The sequence below is a fragment of the Erythrolamprus reginae genome, chromosome Z (genome assembly GCF_031021105.1).
Source record: "Erythrolamprus reginae isolate rEryReg1 chromosome Z, rEryReg1.hap1, whole genome shotgun sequence".
Lineage (NCBI taxonomy): Eukaryota > Metazoa > Chordata > Lepidosauria > Squamata > Dipsadidae > Erythrolamprus > Erythrolamprus reginae.
The window spans coordinates 27,308,006-27,324,691 of NC_091963.1; the positions used below are offsets into that span (position 1 = coordinate 27,308,006).

Genomic DNA, 16,686 nt, shown 5'->3' on the forward strand with positions numbered 1-16,686 from the left:
CAACTGAAAAACAGTCCAAGCACCTATTTGAAAACTTATCTTGGTCGGTAAGCCACTCCCGCCCAGTCACATGACCTTTAAGCCACCCCATCACATGACTATCAAGCCTCTTCCCCTGGCATAAGTGCACTTATGTGCCTAATGCCCCTGTCCTACTGTCTTATTATCCTTTCTATTACTACATTCTACTTACATTGTTATGTTAATATGTACTATAACACTATACTTGTTTGACAAATAAAAATAAATAAAATAAATACAATTTCTACCCAGTCACATGACCAAGCCACACCCACACAATAAGCCAGTCCAGTGTGGCAGTAAACATTTTTATCTCCTATACCTTTCTTCTATTCCTATATCTCTTCTTCTATTCTTTCATTGATATATTCTATTACTATATCTTCTTTTCTATTCTTTCATAGATATATTTTACTATGAGTATCTCCTCTATTATATATATATATACAGTATATATATGTGTGTGTGTGTGTGTGTGTGTGTGTGTGTGTGTCACATGTATATATATGTCACATGTATATATATGCATATGTATCAAATGTTTTTAGCTGAAATTTATATATACCCATTAAAACCCCCATTGTGTATTGGTCAAAATAGATAAATAAAATATACGCTTCTAGATAGTGGGATTTGCTGCCATATAAAGAACATGTCTGAAAGCAATCCTGGGAGATAGTGTCCCACCAAGGAACATGGAACCTAACGAGGCCAGCAAAACGGTCAACGAGGAAGACCTATGTTGAGGGATTAAATCTCACGGATTCCTAAATGGTAATTTGGGAATCTGTATGGCATGACGATGTAGTAGCTTATTCTTCTTTTCCGACGTCCTGTATTATCCTTGGAACGTTCATAATGCGAACATTCTTAATTATCCGCGCGCGCATACATTTCTTAATTCCTCCTCCGGAAACTGTCACCTAGATTTTCAATACTTAGTTTCGCCACTGCAAACATAGTTTCAATAATTTTTTTTTTAAAAAAAATAAAGGACATCCGGCTTATACCATTCTCATCCAAAAAAGGGGGGAGGGGGTTAATGTTAGGTGCTTCGCCCAATTTTATATAAGCCGGCCAAGGAATAAATAGCAAGACCGAAAGGCAAATCCGTGGCCAGAAACGGCGCGCTCCTCGCAGTTTCCCCTCGGAGAAACGTTTTCCAATCCCTTCCTTTCGTGACAATGGTTTGATCCGGACTTTCTCCGGTTTGGGGCAGCGTCGAGAGGTCACTGCGAGGCTGCCGGTGGTTTGCGAAGAGTAACTAATTGCAGGCGATGGCGTATTCTGGTCCCGGAGGCGGTTATTACCAGGCAGGGGTAAGGCAGCTGGAAGCGCAAAAGAGACTCTTCAGATGTTCCCAGGCGCCGTCCCTTTTTGGTGCCCAGGGGAAACGGTTTGACTTCGCTTATTAAAGGCAATTTGCCTGAAAGCATTAGCTCTGGGGATGTGGAAGAGAGGAGAAAAACCTCTCTGAGTTAACCCACAACCAGAAAGCTTTGGTGGGCCCCCCAGTTGGATCTCATTTGATGGAGCCTGGTGGAATTTGCACAACGACGCCACGCGCGATGGGCGCTTAGGAAAGCCCCGCTTTCGATTTACAGGAAGCCTAGAAAACGCCCTCCGTAAAATTCCACAGGGCTCTGCCAATAATCTTCGGTGCAACTGATCGGGTTTGCATTTTACGCTAAATCATATTTTTTCTGGATCTTGGTTTACCCACTAAGCTATTGATTTCTCGTTAGGCAGTACATTGATTGACGCACTAAACTAAAACTGTATTAGGGCAAGGCCTTAATCTGATCTATTGTGCAATTTGTAGAGGCTGCTAGCTAAAGGTTAAGCAAGGCGATACTAATCTAAATAAAGATAGCTCAGGTTCAGTTCCCTAAACCTAAACAAAAGTTAGTTCTGAATCTTGACTTCCACAGAATCAGATCCTGTGTGCTTTAATGAATTAATTTTAATTTCTGTCTGTATCAAACTATAACTTCTCATCAGTTAAACCAGTGGTCCCCAACGTTTTTTCCACCAGGGACCAGTTTCAGCAAGACAATTTTTCTATGGCCCGGTGGGGGCGGAAAGGGGTGTGGTTGGGGGCGGGATTAAGCATGGGGGTGCTTGGTCCTCCCCGCCCCTCTTTCCCGCCATTGCCCTGTGGCCGGCAGAACCTGCCTCCCAAGCCCTCTTGCCCAGCGGGGCTAAGCGCTGGAGACAGGGGGTCAGGCTGGCCCTCCTGCCTCCCCCCAGCCAAAAACGCAAAAGCGCTGCGCGGCAGAAGCCAAAAGAGGCTTGAGCCTCTCGGTCCTTCCCGCCCCTCTGTCCCATCCATCGTCCTGTGGCCGGCAGAACCTGCCTCCCGAGGCCTCTTGCCCGGCGGGAGGCGAAGTGCTGGAGGGAGAGGGTGGCGGCATGAGGGCCGGCAGCTGCTGACTCCACGGACCGGTGCAACATGCCCCGCGGCCCAGTGGTTGGGGACCCCTGAGTTAAACGAATTCCACCTTCTTTGCATTGGGATCTCCAGTATTGCAAAGAAGTAGATTGTTCTACTTGCATAATATTACTCTAAAATATGGAGTAAGGTGGTTTGAGGGTTTGAATTGTATTAATTTCCGGCTGTATTATTTCAGCTGCACACGCTTGAAATAGAAGTCGTGTGGACATGGAATGCTAATCAGATGTCAATCCTCAAATTAGTCCAGCTCCCACACACTTGTTTTAAAGAGAAAATCATTTAATTTTTTAAAAAATTTGGATTTTAAATATTGAAGGTATCTCTGCTTGCCCAGTTGACCTTCTGATTCACACTTGGGTTACACCAGCTTTCCATTGTTATTGTGTAAATATTCTTTCCCGAAACCATGTCATCTTTCTCTAAATTGATCTAGAGTAATTCTGTAGAAGTTGAACTTGAATTACAAGATTTTGTTCAAGGCCCAGTCAGCTTTATGGCTGGGAGGGGACATTTATTGTTCCTGGTCTAATTTGATTTTTTAATTGACTAACTTCTAAATAACACTAATGCTTCTGGAGAAGTAAGAGAAATGGGGCCTGTATTTAATGCATGATTCTGAAAACATTGTAAGTGTGATAATATTTCAGGACTATATAGAAAGAGGAAAAAAATAGTAAATACAATGTCTGAAAGCAATCAGTTTTTAGTGGCTCCTTTACCCATCTATTATCAAAAAAATCTACATTTAGTGTTTACCTTGGCCAAAAAAAGCTTGATCTTTTTTTTCCTGCATAAAAATTGAAATTCAATTAGAAGAAAAGCTGACTTAACCACCAAGCTTTATCATTGCTGCCCTTAATTGCCAATTGTCCTTTCCAGCCACAACCATAGCTAACTGTATTACAGATTATACAGTATAATCAGGAAACCTATAATTTTCAATAATAAGAAAATATGTATAGTTAAATTAAATACAAATATATCCATATTAAAGCTACACCTCTAATTTCTTAAATTAATATTGGGAAAACATTCTGTCTTATTATACTGTGTAAAATCTAGTATTTATAACTGTTGCACATGATCTACTCTCTACATATAGACATAGGGGCTGCCAGAAATTGCTGGCAGAGTGATCATTCTCCTTTCACTAGTAAATGCCATGTTAGGTGCATGTTTTAGATCTTTCATTGTGCCAACTCAGTGAATTTGTGTATGCCTACTTCCTGTTACCAACTTGTAAACTATGAACTTTGCAACATACTTAATGAATAGATTTGCTAAACAAAGAAGGCATTTCCTTGTATAAAACAAACAGCTCTGCTAAGAGATTTTACTTCTGTATAATTCTAGTTTATAATGAAAAAGTACATGGATTGCAGCCAACAAACATTTGAATTTTTTCCCCTCATTCATTGTACTAAACACTGATGGTTTGCTTTGGGCTTAGTATGATGACACAACCTAATTTTGGTTTGCAAAATCATGATCACAGTTTAATACAGGGTATGAAGCCAGCACCATGGCAATTTCAACAAAATGTTGTTAAAACAAACAGCTTAGTGTGATTAACAGCCAGTTACTCAGCAACTTTAAGGTATGTACAGGTACGTAGTCCTCGACTTACAACCACAATTGAACCCCAAATTTCTATTGTTAAATGAGACATTTGTTAAGTGATTTTTGCCCCGGTTTACAATCTTTCTTGCCACAGTTATTAAGTGAAATATTGAAGTTGATAAGTTAGTAACACAGTTGTTAATCTGGCTTCCCCAATCACATTTTTTCAGTGCCAATGAACTGTGATTAAACAAACTGTAGTAAACCAGGGACTAAATGGATTCAGAAATATTCTTCAGAAATCAAAGCTCCCATTTCCTAAAACAAGCCAAATATTTTTCTCTTAGATTCTAGTCCTCTGGGTTTTTTCACTTCTGATTAAAAAAAAATTGTTCCATCTCAAGATTCATATAACTGAAAGGCCTAATACGTGTTTTTCAATTTTCCAATTACAAAAATTGTGCATTTGTTTAAGAAATTATTATAGTGATCTAAAACTGTTTATTCCGTCTGGGGCTTAGGGATGGGATATCCATATGTGCATAGAATATTCTATTACTGTTGGGAATTTCTCTTGGAGAGAAGTAGAATAGTGCTCTGCCAATAGATTGAATATTCTGCCACTCCCAAAATCTTATTAGTTGACCTTCTGACTGTGCTTTGTCCAAATCCCTATGATGGTTCAGGGTATATCCCCTAAGTCAGGGGTCCCCAAACTTTTTACACAGGGGGCCAGTTCACTGTCCCTCGGACTGTTGAAGGGCCGGACTATTAAAAAAAACTATGAACAAATCCCTATGCACACTGCACATACCTTATTTTAAAGTAAAAAACAAAATGGGAATGTACTATTTAGAGGGGGGGAAGAAGTCTGAAATTCATATATGTTTATGTTTTGTTTTTTATTTTATTTTTGTTAACATCTGATTGTAGGTTTTCTTGATTTATAGAAAAATGTATAAAGAAAGAAGGAAGCACTTTGGCATAATGATTAATAAGTTAGAAATATAATTGGTGTACTTTTTGAAGGAACATTAAGGAGGGAATTTAATTAAAAGAAAATGAATGTAACTGGATGACAAAATTAGAAAAAAAAACTTTTGCAACTTTTTTGATGATTGATATTAGTTACTAACAAAATACCGCATTTTATTCATAGAAAATTAGATGGAACACTGTGTTGTGTCACTCACCCGCGGGCCGGATAAATGGCCTCAGCGGGCCGCATGTGGCCCGCGGACCGCAGTTTGGAGACCGCTGCCCTAAGAAATAATTTTTACTATGTGGCTGAAATATTACTCCTTTTCCTGATTGGACCAATCAATTAATCTCCTTCCTTGCCTTACAATTATATAGCCGCCCCAAGTTCTCGGACAAGGGCAGCATACACACACGCACACACATGCACATGACTAATAGGGGCTTCAGCAGGGAGTTGGACTAAAAGACTTCCATGACCCTTTCCTGTTATTCTGCATTCTGATGGATTAAATTGGCCTCTTTCTGGATAATGTAAAATATTTGTCGATGCAAGCAGTCAGACATAGAAGGCTGTCAGTGTATTGAAACCATATTTGTATGAAATGCTTCTTAAATATTCCTGCACTTTGATTATTTGAAATTTAGATTAGTAAAAAAAATAACAATTATATTTTGTATCATTTCTAGTATGGAAGTGCTCCAGGTGGACCAGCATTTCCTGGTCAGGCTCAAGATCCATTATATGGCTATTTTGCTGCAGTAGCTGGGCAGGTATGATTTTCTATCTTACTGGTAACAAGATTGCTGATACAGATGTATATGTTATTAATTATTTTTTAAACTGGTTATGTTATGTTTCTTTTGTTGTTGTTGTTCAAGATATAAAGTGTATGTCTGGCCTTTATTTTGTTATCAACAGATTAATTTTGCATACTTTTTTCTCAATGGGTTTATCTTCACAGCTACACTCCACCATTCATTCATTCATTCATTCATTCATTCATTCATCTGAATGGAAAGCAGTAATGTACACTTGTTTAAAGTTGCATTGAAGAAAGAATAATGAAAAGAATGATATAAAAAGTTGTAGCAACCAAGGATCAGAGAACATTCCTATTTGTCCTTTTATGTCTAAGTAGCAATAAACAGTGGTACCTCTATTTAAGAACTTAATTCGTTCCGTGACCAGGTTCTTAAGTAGAAAAGCTTGTAAGTAGGAGCAATTGTTCCCATAGGAATCATTGTAAAAGCAAATGATGCATGCAAACCCATTAGGAAAGAACTAAAAGCTCGGAATTTGGGTGGGAGGAGGAGGAGGAAGAAGAGGAGGGCAGTCGCTGCCGAAGGAAGTAAGTGAGGTGAGGGGAATCAAAAAAATTCAAAACTTTAAGGCTTTAAAAAAAAATAGGGACTCTGAGGTGGCGAGGGGGAGCACATGCCTCCCATACACCCGGCATGAGGCTGCCTCCCATACACTGCTCCAGAGAGAAAACCCAGGAGGAATGGCAGGAAATTGGCCGGGCTGTCATGCCACTCTCAAATTTCCTGGGAAATTTTTCCAGGCTCGGGTTCTTAAGTAGAAAATGGTTCTTAAAAAGAGGCAAAAAAATATTGAACACCCAGTTCTTATCTAGAAAAGGTCTTAAGCAGAGGCGTTCTTAAGTAGAGGTACCACTGTATATGAATTTCCCCATTCATATGTCATAATCTGATCGTGTCCTTTATCCCATAATATCTGTTATCTTGTTGGGGAATTGAGAAATGTTTGGGGCATAAGAAAATAAAGCTGGATTGACATTATTTGTGTTTTCAAAGGATGGGCAAATAGATGCTGATGAGCTGCAAAAATGTCTGACTCAGTCAGGACTTGCTGGTACCTATAAACGTAAGTTTGGCAAATTAAATAACACTTCTATATTTAAGGCTAATAAGGCAGTAGGACAGGGACTAGAATCCTTGAATGAAAAGTTAAAAATTAGTCGAATTCCCACCTGCCCCATTTAGCTTGGCAGTGGTTTGGCATTATGGGTCCAACTCATCCAAACCCATTGCTTTGTCTTGGCCAGAACTGATTAATACTTTGATCGAAGTACACCATGAAAGTCCAGGTTAATAGAATAGACTGGACAGTTAAAAAAAACATTTTAGAAGAAAGCAGCAGTCAACCACTTCCATATGTTGTCATGAAAATAGCATGTCCACATACTGGACATGTTATAGTAGATAGCCTGCCTATTACATTCATAACTTTCATAACCTGACAAATTCATTAATTGAGCGTGATCCCTCCTTGATTTATGCAACGCATTTGTTAATCAAATGCTCAAGTCACTAAATGCACACGAGGTATCTCACTGTGGGAAAGCAGGCCTAGTGCTTATGACCACTCATGGTCTCCCCCGAGCCACCGAGATATTTCATGCTTTCCCCTTCCATCCTGCCCTACCAGGTCTCCACAGGAATTTTGGAAGATCTTGATGATAAACTGGGACCAACTGGGACCTCACTAGCCTGTCTGCTGTGCTTTCTTTGCCTGTGTCCCTGCAGGTTCCAGTCGTCTTTGCAAAAAGGTTTTGGTGCAAAGGATGGAGGCGGGGAGGGGGTGCATGCGATAAAAGCCTTGAGGAAAGGTAGTCAAATCCTGCAGGGGCAAATAATTAATCAAGAAGCTATGGTCGTCTGAGCTATGGTCATCTTTGCAAAAAGGTTTTGGTGCCAAAAGCCTTGAGGAAAAGCAGCCGAACTCTGTAGGAGTGAGTGATTGCATCTAGGCAGGCTCCAATTGTCTTTGCAAAAAGCTTTGGCCGGGAGCACCAGACACACCTCTCTTAGATTCTGTTCTTGATGCCAAAAGCTTTTTGCGGAGACGACTGAAACCTGCCGGCATGCAATCATTGACCTCTGCGAGGCTTCTCTGGTTTTTCTCAGGGCTTTTGGCATGAAGAACAAAAGCCAGGAGCACCACATGGTTCTTTCCTGGCTTCTGTTCTTCATGCCAAAAGCTGTTTGCAAAGGCGATCAGAACCTGCAGGGACGTAGGCAAAGAAATTGCAGCAGAGTAGCTGGAGAGGACACAGCTCACTAAATCTTTGCAAGGTAAGTGAGTCTACTATAGGCCCAGTACCTTGGAGATCCATTGGGGGTGGAGGTTGGGAATAAGCAGGGCAAATGTTTCAGTGCCTATATGGTCATTCGTAAGGATGACCAACTGCCCTGGTGCTCCAACATTAGTAACCTCAAGATTTCGTCATAAATAGTTGGGAATGTCATAATTTGAAATGGTCGCCAAGTGAATTTACAACTCAAGGATTAGTCATTAGTAGTGAAATGCAATTTCATAAAGTAACTTTTACTTGTATTTGAATCAGTGGAAATTTATTAGCATTATAGGAAAATGTTGTTCTGTCTTAAAATTTGTTTTCTTAGTTTTGCAGAGGCAAATAATACATATTAATTAGTGGCAGCATAGGTGTCTTTATCTGTTACTTATTTTAGAAACATAGAAGACTGATGGCAGAAAAAGACCTCATGATCCATCTATCCCTTTTACTATTTTTTGTAATTTTGTAATTTTCCTGCTTTTTTAAAACAGCCTTTAATTTAGAAACTTGCAGACTCATGATCTCCATGCTTGATGTATCCTTCATTTGTCTAACTCTGATTTGAAATGCATTTGTGGATTGGAGAAATGCTTTCGGGTAATGGAGAGCATTTTGGCAGCTGAAATCACTTTTAGTGTTTACATAGAATATTCCGAGCTGTTCTCCTCCCTTCCAATTTCCTAACAATTAGAACAATTAATCAGAATTTGTGAGTGATTCAAACCTGGTTGTTTTTAAGAAGACATTGGACAACTGTTTGTCCAAAATAATACAGTGTTCCCTCGATTTTCGCGGGTTTGAACTTCGCGAAAAGTCTATACCACGGTTTTTCAAAAATATTAATTAAAAAATACTTTGCGGGTTTTTCCCCCATACCACAGGTTTTCCCCACCCGATGATGTCATATGTCATCACCAAACTTTCGTCTGCTTTTAATAAATATTTTTTTAATAAATTTTAATAAATAAACATGGTGAGTAATAATCTAAATGGTTGCTGAGGGAATGGAAAATTGCAGTTTAGGGGTTTAAAGTGTTAAGGGAAGGCTTGTGATACTGTTCATAGCCAAAAATAATGTATTTACTTCCGCATCTCTACTTCGCGGAAATTCGACTTTCGCGGGCGGTCTCGGAACGCATCCCCCGCGAAAAGCGAGGGAACACTGTATAGGACAGTGATAGCTAATACTTTTATTGTCGTGTGTCGAAGTGCTAGCACCCACAATGCATGCACGCATGATCCCCTCATTCTTCCCCCATGAATGCGCACACAACCCCCCATGTGCCCCGCCCCCACCACCCAATCATGCACGAACCACTCCGTGCCCCATTTTGGGTCTAGTTGGCCCCCCTGCAGTCTCCTCGGACCAACCTCCCCCCCCCCGACATCCCCAAAATCAGCTGGCCAGTGGGAGGCAGGCAGGTACATAAGTGGTAGAGCTGAGCTGGGCGACGACATGTGTGCCAACAGAGGGGGCTCCGCAGGCCAGTTGTGGCACGCACGTCAGGTTTGCCATCATGGATACAAGGGTTTCCTGTCTTAGCTGGAGATTGGGCTAGAAGACTTCCAAGGTCTCTTCCAACTCTATTATTCTGACCATTTGTAGGGTATGAAATCTGCACTATATAAAATTGTCCATAGTAAAAGATTTTTAATAAAGAAACTCTTCTCTCAGTGTAAATTTTTATATATAGGATAGCCAATGTGATTAAGTTGTTTTGAAATTGATGTTTCATTGCTAATTGAGTAGACTGCATATACTTTAGAAATTTAGCTATTATTTTCCATGATGTTTCACTGGTTGTGTGTGTGTAAGGAATAAATTGATTTCCATAGGTTTTGCTCCAAAATGTACAAAGAATTGCAGTTGAATTCATTGATTTCCCCAGCACAAAAGTAAGTCCTGAGTAATCATTTCCCCTTAATATTGGAACTGCAATCCTATAAACAATAAAAAGTATTTTGCATTTGTTTTGCTATCAGTATGGTTTGATCCTTAACAATAATCCAGAGAGACATGTCTGGCACAATGGGCTTCAATGAATTTAAAGAGCTTTGGGCGATACTGAATGGCTGGAGGCAACATTTTATGAGTGTGGATGCAGACCGCAGCGGCACAGTTGATTCTCAGGAACTGCAAAAAGCATTGTTGTCCATGGGTGAGTTGTGGAACTTTTCTCTGGTTGGGATTAATGGCCAACAGGAAAACCTACAGAAGAGTCCTGAACATCCCCTAACTTGTAGTTGTGATTTTTCAGGGCTCCAGCTCCCAGAATTCTCCATTTGTATTAAAATTCCATCAGACGGAAAGATTGATCTAGTCTAGTCCTTGTAAACCTCAGTTTCTGTAGTAATAGTAATAGTAGCAACCCCCTCTCAATCTTCTGTTCTGCAAGCAACGTAAACTTGATCCCCTTAATCATTAATCATCACCTTTTACTTTCTATCATTCAGAGAAATTATTCTCTGAATTCAAATTTGTTAGTAGCTCTTTTGCACTGAATATAATATTCCAAAAGGGGATTGACAAAAGACAGAGTTGAATGGGAATAGTGCTTGCCATTAGATCCAGAAATCTATTAAGCTGGTATAGTTGTAGCAAGTACTATGGTTTGGCTGTTTCATCACAAATCTATACTTCCTCCTCCTAATTGTTATTATTCTTTGGGGACTGTACATCATTCCATTTTCTTTTAGCATTTTAAAAGTTTTGTACATATCCACTTGGTTTCCTTGGAGTTTTCCCTTTATTTTTTTTTGTTAAAGATTGTTACCAATTATACTTCCATTATCTCATTTTGCAGGACTTCCTGTTGTTCTCAGAGTTCTAGAAATATAATTTAGAATAAAATGGATGCCAGAGATTGGTGTTCTATTTCACAATAAAGCAACTACCCATCTATTTTTTTACAGCCATCTACCTGAATTACGCATTACCCAATAAAGGACATTTCTGATACAAGATATTTAACATATTTTATTTCTTTTGTGCCTTTTATTTATTTAGGATTTAGATTGAGTCCACAGGCCATCAATGGAATTGTGAAACGATACAGCTGTCGTGGAAAAATCAGCTTTGATGACTATATAGCCTGCTGTGTAAAACTCAGAGCTCTTACTGGTATGGTTTATTTCACAACAATTACTGAATTTGACTGGTGTTTAATTTCTCCTTTTATCAAGTTGTTTTTTTCCTGAAACACAAAGCATGATAAAATGGGCTATGTAAATCAGCCAATCTGTTTATCTTAGGAAAACAAATGTAAACCATCTTTAGCAGAAGGATTTTCAATAATTGAATGAAGACTTTTCTGGATGGCTAGACCACCATCATTAATATTTTTCTTAAAATTGAGTTTTAATCTCATAGTAGTTTAAACCCATAAAACCTAATCCTAATATTTTTACTTCAAAATTGTTTTTGTCTATGAGATTGAAAATGTTCCAAAATTTGAAGTATTTTATTCTATTTCTGAATGTGTCTTCCAGGTTAAAACACATTGATTCAATTTTTTAAGAGCATCAAACCTAGGAAAGAGAAACATTCTGCCATCTAATTCATTTTACTCTACTTTGTTTCTTTACAGATAGTTTCCGAAGAAGGGATGCAGCCCAGCAAGGGATGGTGAACTTCCAATACGATGATGTAAGTGTTTCTCAATAGGTGTTTCCAGGTAGAGATGCGAAATATGTTTTTCCCTAAGTGCTATGAACAGTGATTTCAGTATCAGTTGTTGAAATTAGTTTTCATATGAGATATCCCTTCTTCCATTTAACTTTTTTATAAAATTCTATAGCTGTGCCCCTGCCTTCATTAGAACCTATTCCCAGATAATGGTTGGTCTTTGAGGATCATAAGTTTCTGATGTTGCAACAGCGAAAGCTGCATCTTAACACCTAATTGCCTACACCAGAGTGGCCAGTAAATTTTCCCAAGGAGAAACTGGGACTGTTTTGGAAAATTTTCTTTCCTGATGCTGACATACACACACCCCAGCTGCCACACCTGGCTGGATTAGAACAACCTTTCCCAAATTGGTACATCTCCATGTGTGTATTTTAGATCCGAAATTTCTGATGGCAATTGGTGAGAATATATAGGAGTGAAGGTTAATATGATTAAAGGGCCAGAATGGAAGTAACTAGTTTATAGCTACCATATTTCCCCAAAGACCTATCCCAAAAATAAGCCTTAGCGTGTTTTTTACATTGAACCTAACACAAGCCCTACCTCCCAAAATAGAAACATAGAAGTCTGACGGCAGAAAAAGACCTCATGGTCCATCTAGTCTGCCCTTATACTATTTTCTGTATTTTATCTTAGGATGGATATATGTTTATCCCAGGCATGTTTAAATTCAGTTACTGTGGATTTATCTACCACGTCTGCTGGAAGTTTGTTCCAAGGATCTACTACTCTTTCAGTAAAATAATATTTTCTCATGTTGCTTTTGATCTTTCCCCCAACTAACTTCAGATTGTGTCCCCTTGTTCTTGTGTTCACTTTCCTATTAAAAACACTTCCCTCCTGGACCTTATTTAACCCTTTAATATATTTAAATGTTTCGATCATGTCCCCCCCTTTTCCTTCTGTCCTCCAGACTATACAGATTGAGTTCATTAAGTCTTTCCTGATACGTTTTATGCTTAAGACCTTCCACCATTCTTGTAGCCCGTCTTTGGACCCGTTCAATTTTGTCAATATCTTTTTGTAGGTGAGGTCTCCAGAACTGAACACAGTATTCCAAATGTGGTCTCACCAGCATTCTATATAGCGGGATCATAATCTCCCTCTTTCCTGCTTGTTATACCTCTAGCTATGCAGCCAAGCATCCTACTTGCTTTCCCTACTGCCTGACTGCACTGTTCACCCATTTTGAGACTGTCAGAAATCACTACCCCTAAATCCTTTTCTTCTGAAGTATTTGCTAACACAGAACTGCCAATACAATACTCAGATTGAGGATTCCTTTTCCCCAAGTGCATTATTTTACATTTGGAAACATTAAACTGCAGTTTCCATTGCTTTGACCATTTATCTAGTAAAGCTAAATCATTTACCATATTACAGACGCCTCCAGGAATATCAACCCCATACCCCACTTTAGAGTCATCGGCTCTAAGTCATAAGCCTTATTTCAGTCCCTGCGCACCTGGCCAGTTGGCCATTCTATCCGGTTGCTTGCAGTGCACTACCTGAGGAGTTTGTGTGTGAAATGGCTCCACATGCTTACTTCAGGGCCCCCACAGCCAGGCCATCCCTTCCCTGACACCAGTAGCAATAGCAACCATGTGCAGGAACCAACATGGCCACCAGCCCCCTTCTTTTGTTTGTAGGTGCAGTGGAGCAAGAGGCTGAATGGTGTGTTGTGGCCGTGGCCGCAAGACAAGCCAGATGTCAGGGCATGGGTGCCCTGACTGCGGGGGTGGGGGGAGGGCTGATGTAATCTGGTGGAGGGAGCATAAGGCAGTTCTACCATCCTTGTCTCTCTGTGGCAGCACTAGTGAGCAAGCAGAAGAGGTGGACCTCCTGTACATGGGGGGAAAATAAGACACCCCAGAAAATAAGCCCCAGTGTTTATTTTCGGGCCCAAAAGAAAATAAGGCCTGGTGTTATTTTCAGGAAAACACGGGTAGTGGTAATAGTTCAATATAATGGTACAGTGGTACCTCTACCTAAAAACGCCTCTACTTGCAAACTTTTCTAGATAAGAACCAGGTGTTCAAGATTTTTTTGCCTCTTCTCAAGAACAATTTTCCACTTACAAACCCAATCTTCCAAAACTGTAACCGGAAAAGGCAGGGAGCCTACGAATCTCCTAGGAGGAAGCAGGGCCGGTAAAGGCAGGGAGAAGCCTCTGTGGGGCCTCTCTAGGAATCTCCTGGGAGGAAACAGAGCCTCCACCCTCCCTGTGGTTTTCCCAATCGCACGCATTATTTGCTTTTACATTGATTCCTATGTGGAAAATTGCTTCTTCTTACAAACTTTTCTACTTAAGAACCTGGTCACGGAACGAATTAAGTTCTTAAGTAGAGATACCACTGTACTACTTCTGAAAATTGGATTTTGGGGGACTCCTTTCCAGCCTTACATGGGAATACTATGAATTGAGCCTAATGTTTTTTGTATACAAAGCATGTATCATCAAGCTACATGTGCTATTCGGGTTTAGTGTCAGGCATTTTCCAATAGACAGTCTCATTCCACATGCCGGATTGCACTAGATTCATGCTGGATACTGGTCTGTGAGTCTTACTTCTTACTGAAGTCCTAACTTGCTCCCTCACTCTCCCAAAATGCTAAGTATATTTACAGTAATTAGCAAAGTGATTAAAAGATGTATAAGCTGTCAGGCAGTATAGATCAGTATTTTAAAGCACTTCATTCTTTCTTGGCCAGAGTTGACAACCATCAAATCAGGAACTTGCAAGATGGCATTTGAAAGTGCCTTTGCATTGACCACGCCATTAAGTGCTAGCCATAATACTCCCCAGTTGGTTTAAAATGATTTAAAAGGAGTGAGAGGTTGTCCATGTAATTGTAACAATCTACTGTTGGAGCCTAATTTAAATGCTAATTTTCAATTCTCATCAGGCATTACGTAGTGTTAGGAATAATGAGTTCCCAGCTTAGTACTACAGCAATCTTGCAATGGACAATTGCATAAAAAAGATTATGATGACAAACTATACCTGATACACAATTTCTTCTTTTGGCAGTTCATTCAGTGTGTCATGAGCATCTAACTCAAGAGTGAAGACGGACAGATGAGCATGGATCTACATTCCACATTACTTTGCTTTGCGCCAAACCTATATGCTGTGTAACTAAATTGTGATATTTGCATATTTTATAAATATTAATCAATATGGTTTTATAGTTTTTATAACTAATGGAAGAAGGAAATACAATAAATGTTGTTTGAGTGGATCTGCCTTATATATTTATAATTTGCATGAAGAAACAAATTATTCATGTTTGTGTTTAATTTTTCGGTATCATTTAAAGGTGATCACATTGGAATATGCCTTGTTAGCAGTACTATCTCGGAACTTAAAATAGGAATGTATTGAAATGAATTTGTAAAATGTCATAGAGGTTTATTTCTAGGAAGGTTTTTTTTTTAGAACTCCAAATAAGTTTATCACTTTCTATGTATTAAGCAAAAAAATTGTCTAAATATTCAGTTGGCTGTCTTAATATTTTGATGTTTATTGCATAGAAACTGCTCAATTGGGAGCTGATTTAGTTCCATTTACCATTTTAGTTCAGTTTTTTATTTTAACCATTTATATGGTTTTCCACCTCACTACTGTGACTCTGCTACTGCTATATCACATATCTGCATGTAAGAGAGTTTTTTGGGGGTCAAGGACAGAATAATTGCCTATATTTCATTATTGTTTTCAAACACATGTTCCCTTTTAATAGGTGTATTAAAGTTGATGCACAAATCATGAATTTCAGTGGCAGTTGGAAAAAAATTTGGCTACATTATTTTTTCTCTAGAATGATTTTTCTCCCCATCCTCGAAATAAACACAACTTTCATGTTGTGTCTCTTGAAAAACACATTCTTTGTTTTAAATAAACAACTGATTTAACAAATGCTTTCACTTGACATATTTGGTTGTGTATGCATTGAATGGTACCATCAGGCATATTAGGGACTAAAATGTACAGTCTATTGATTATAAAAACATTATTCTTTTATAATGAACACACACTAGAGTAATTGTAGAAGATTATTACAATAGAAAATTTCTTTAACTTATTTCCTTCCACTTTTCCTAATAAGAGAGTGATTGATAGGTGACACAGATTAACAGGTTCAGATTTTTTACAGTGAACCACATTGAAACTACAATTTGCACAGGATTAAAATTCAGATGCTTGACAAAAGGGTCATATGACAATTGCAGTATCCTGGGATCGTGTGATCAGTTGATGACCCCTGACCAGCAAAGTCAATGGGGAATATAGATTCACTTAACAAATGCAATGATTCATTTAACATTTCTAATTTGCCAGAATTTTAGATTTTCTCGTCTACAATTGCAAAATGACAACCATATGAATTTCTTTGGGAATCTACATTTAAACAGGGTGTATTTTCAGAGAACATTTTGACAAGCTGCTGAATTTCTGAATTTCATACATTGAAAGCACTTCCTGTTTCCTTATTTGTGGAGCTAGCCATAGACTGCCAAGTGTGTCAAATTCAAAGCCCATGGGCCAGATCTGGCCCCTGGGGTACGTGATCTGGCCGATGGGGCCATCCTGCAAACAGTGAAGGACTGACCCGCAGTGCCTCTGCCGGTGAAGAGTTCGGAGGGCCAGCTGTAATGGTCTTCTCCAATCCTCTGCCAATTAAACCTGAACTCAGGAGGACCATGTTGGCAGAGCGCTAGGGTCACCACAGATATCCCCAACATGAGTGATATTGAACTGGTGTCACACACCCTGGCCACACCCCCAAGGTCAAACAATCCTGATGTGGCCCTCAATGAAATCCAATTTGACTCTTGGGCTATGCCTAGCTTCTTTGCTCCCAGGTTGTATGTTAAA

At 39.2% G+C, this 16,686-nt stretch overlaps 1 protein-coding gene across 1 annotated transcript; it reads left to right on the forward strand.

The window, feature by feature from the left end:
- The first annotated feature begins 1,049 nt into the window (after positions 1-1,049).
- SRI (sorcin) lies at positions 1,050-15,726 on the forward strand. The gene is made up of 8 exons (XM_070728165.1): positions 1,050-1,340; positions 5,705-5,788; positions 6,833-6,902; positions 8,610-8,653; positions 10,130-10,277; positions 11,126-11,239; positions 11,706-11,764; positions 14,839-15,726. Exons 1-8 carry the CDS (start codon positions 1,299-1,301, stop codon positions 14,863-14,865), a joined length of 588 nt encoding a protein of 195 aa, XP_070584266.1. The 5' UTR covers positions 1,050-1,298; the 3' UTR covers positions 14,866-15,726.
- Positions 15,727-16,686: the final 960 nt, after the last annotated feature.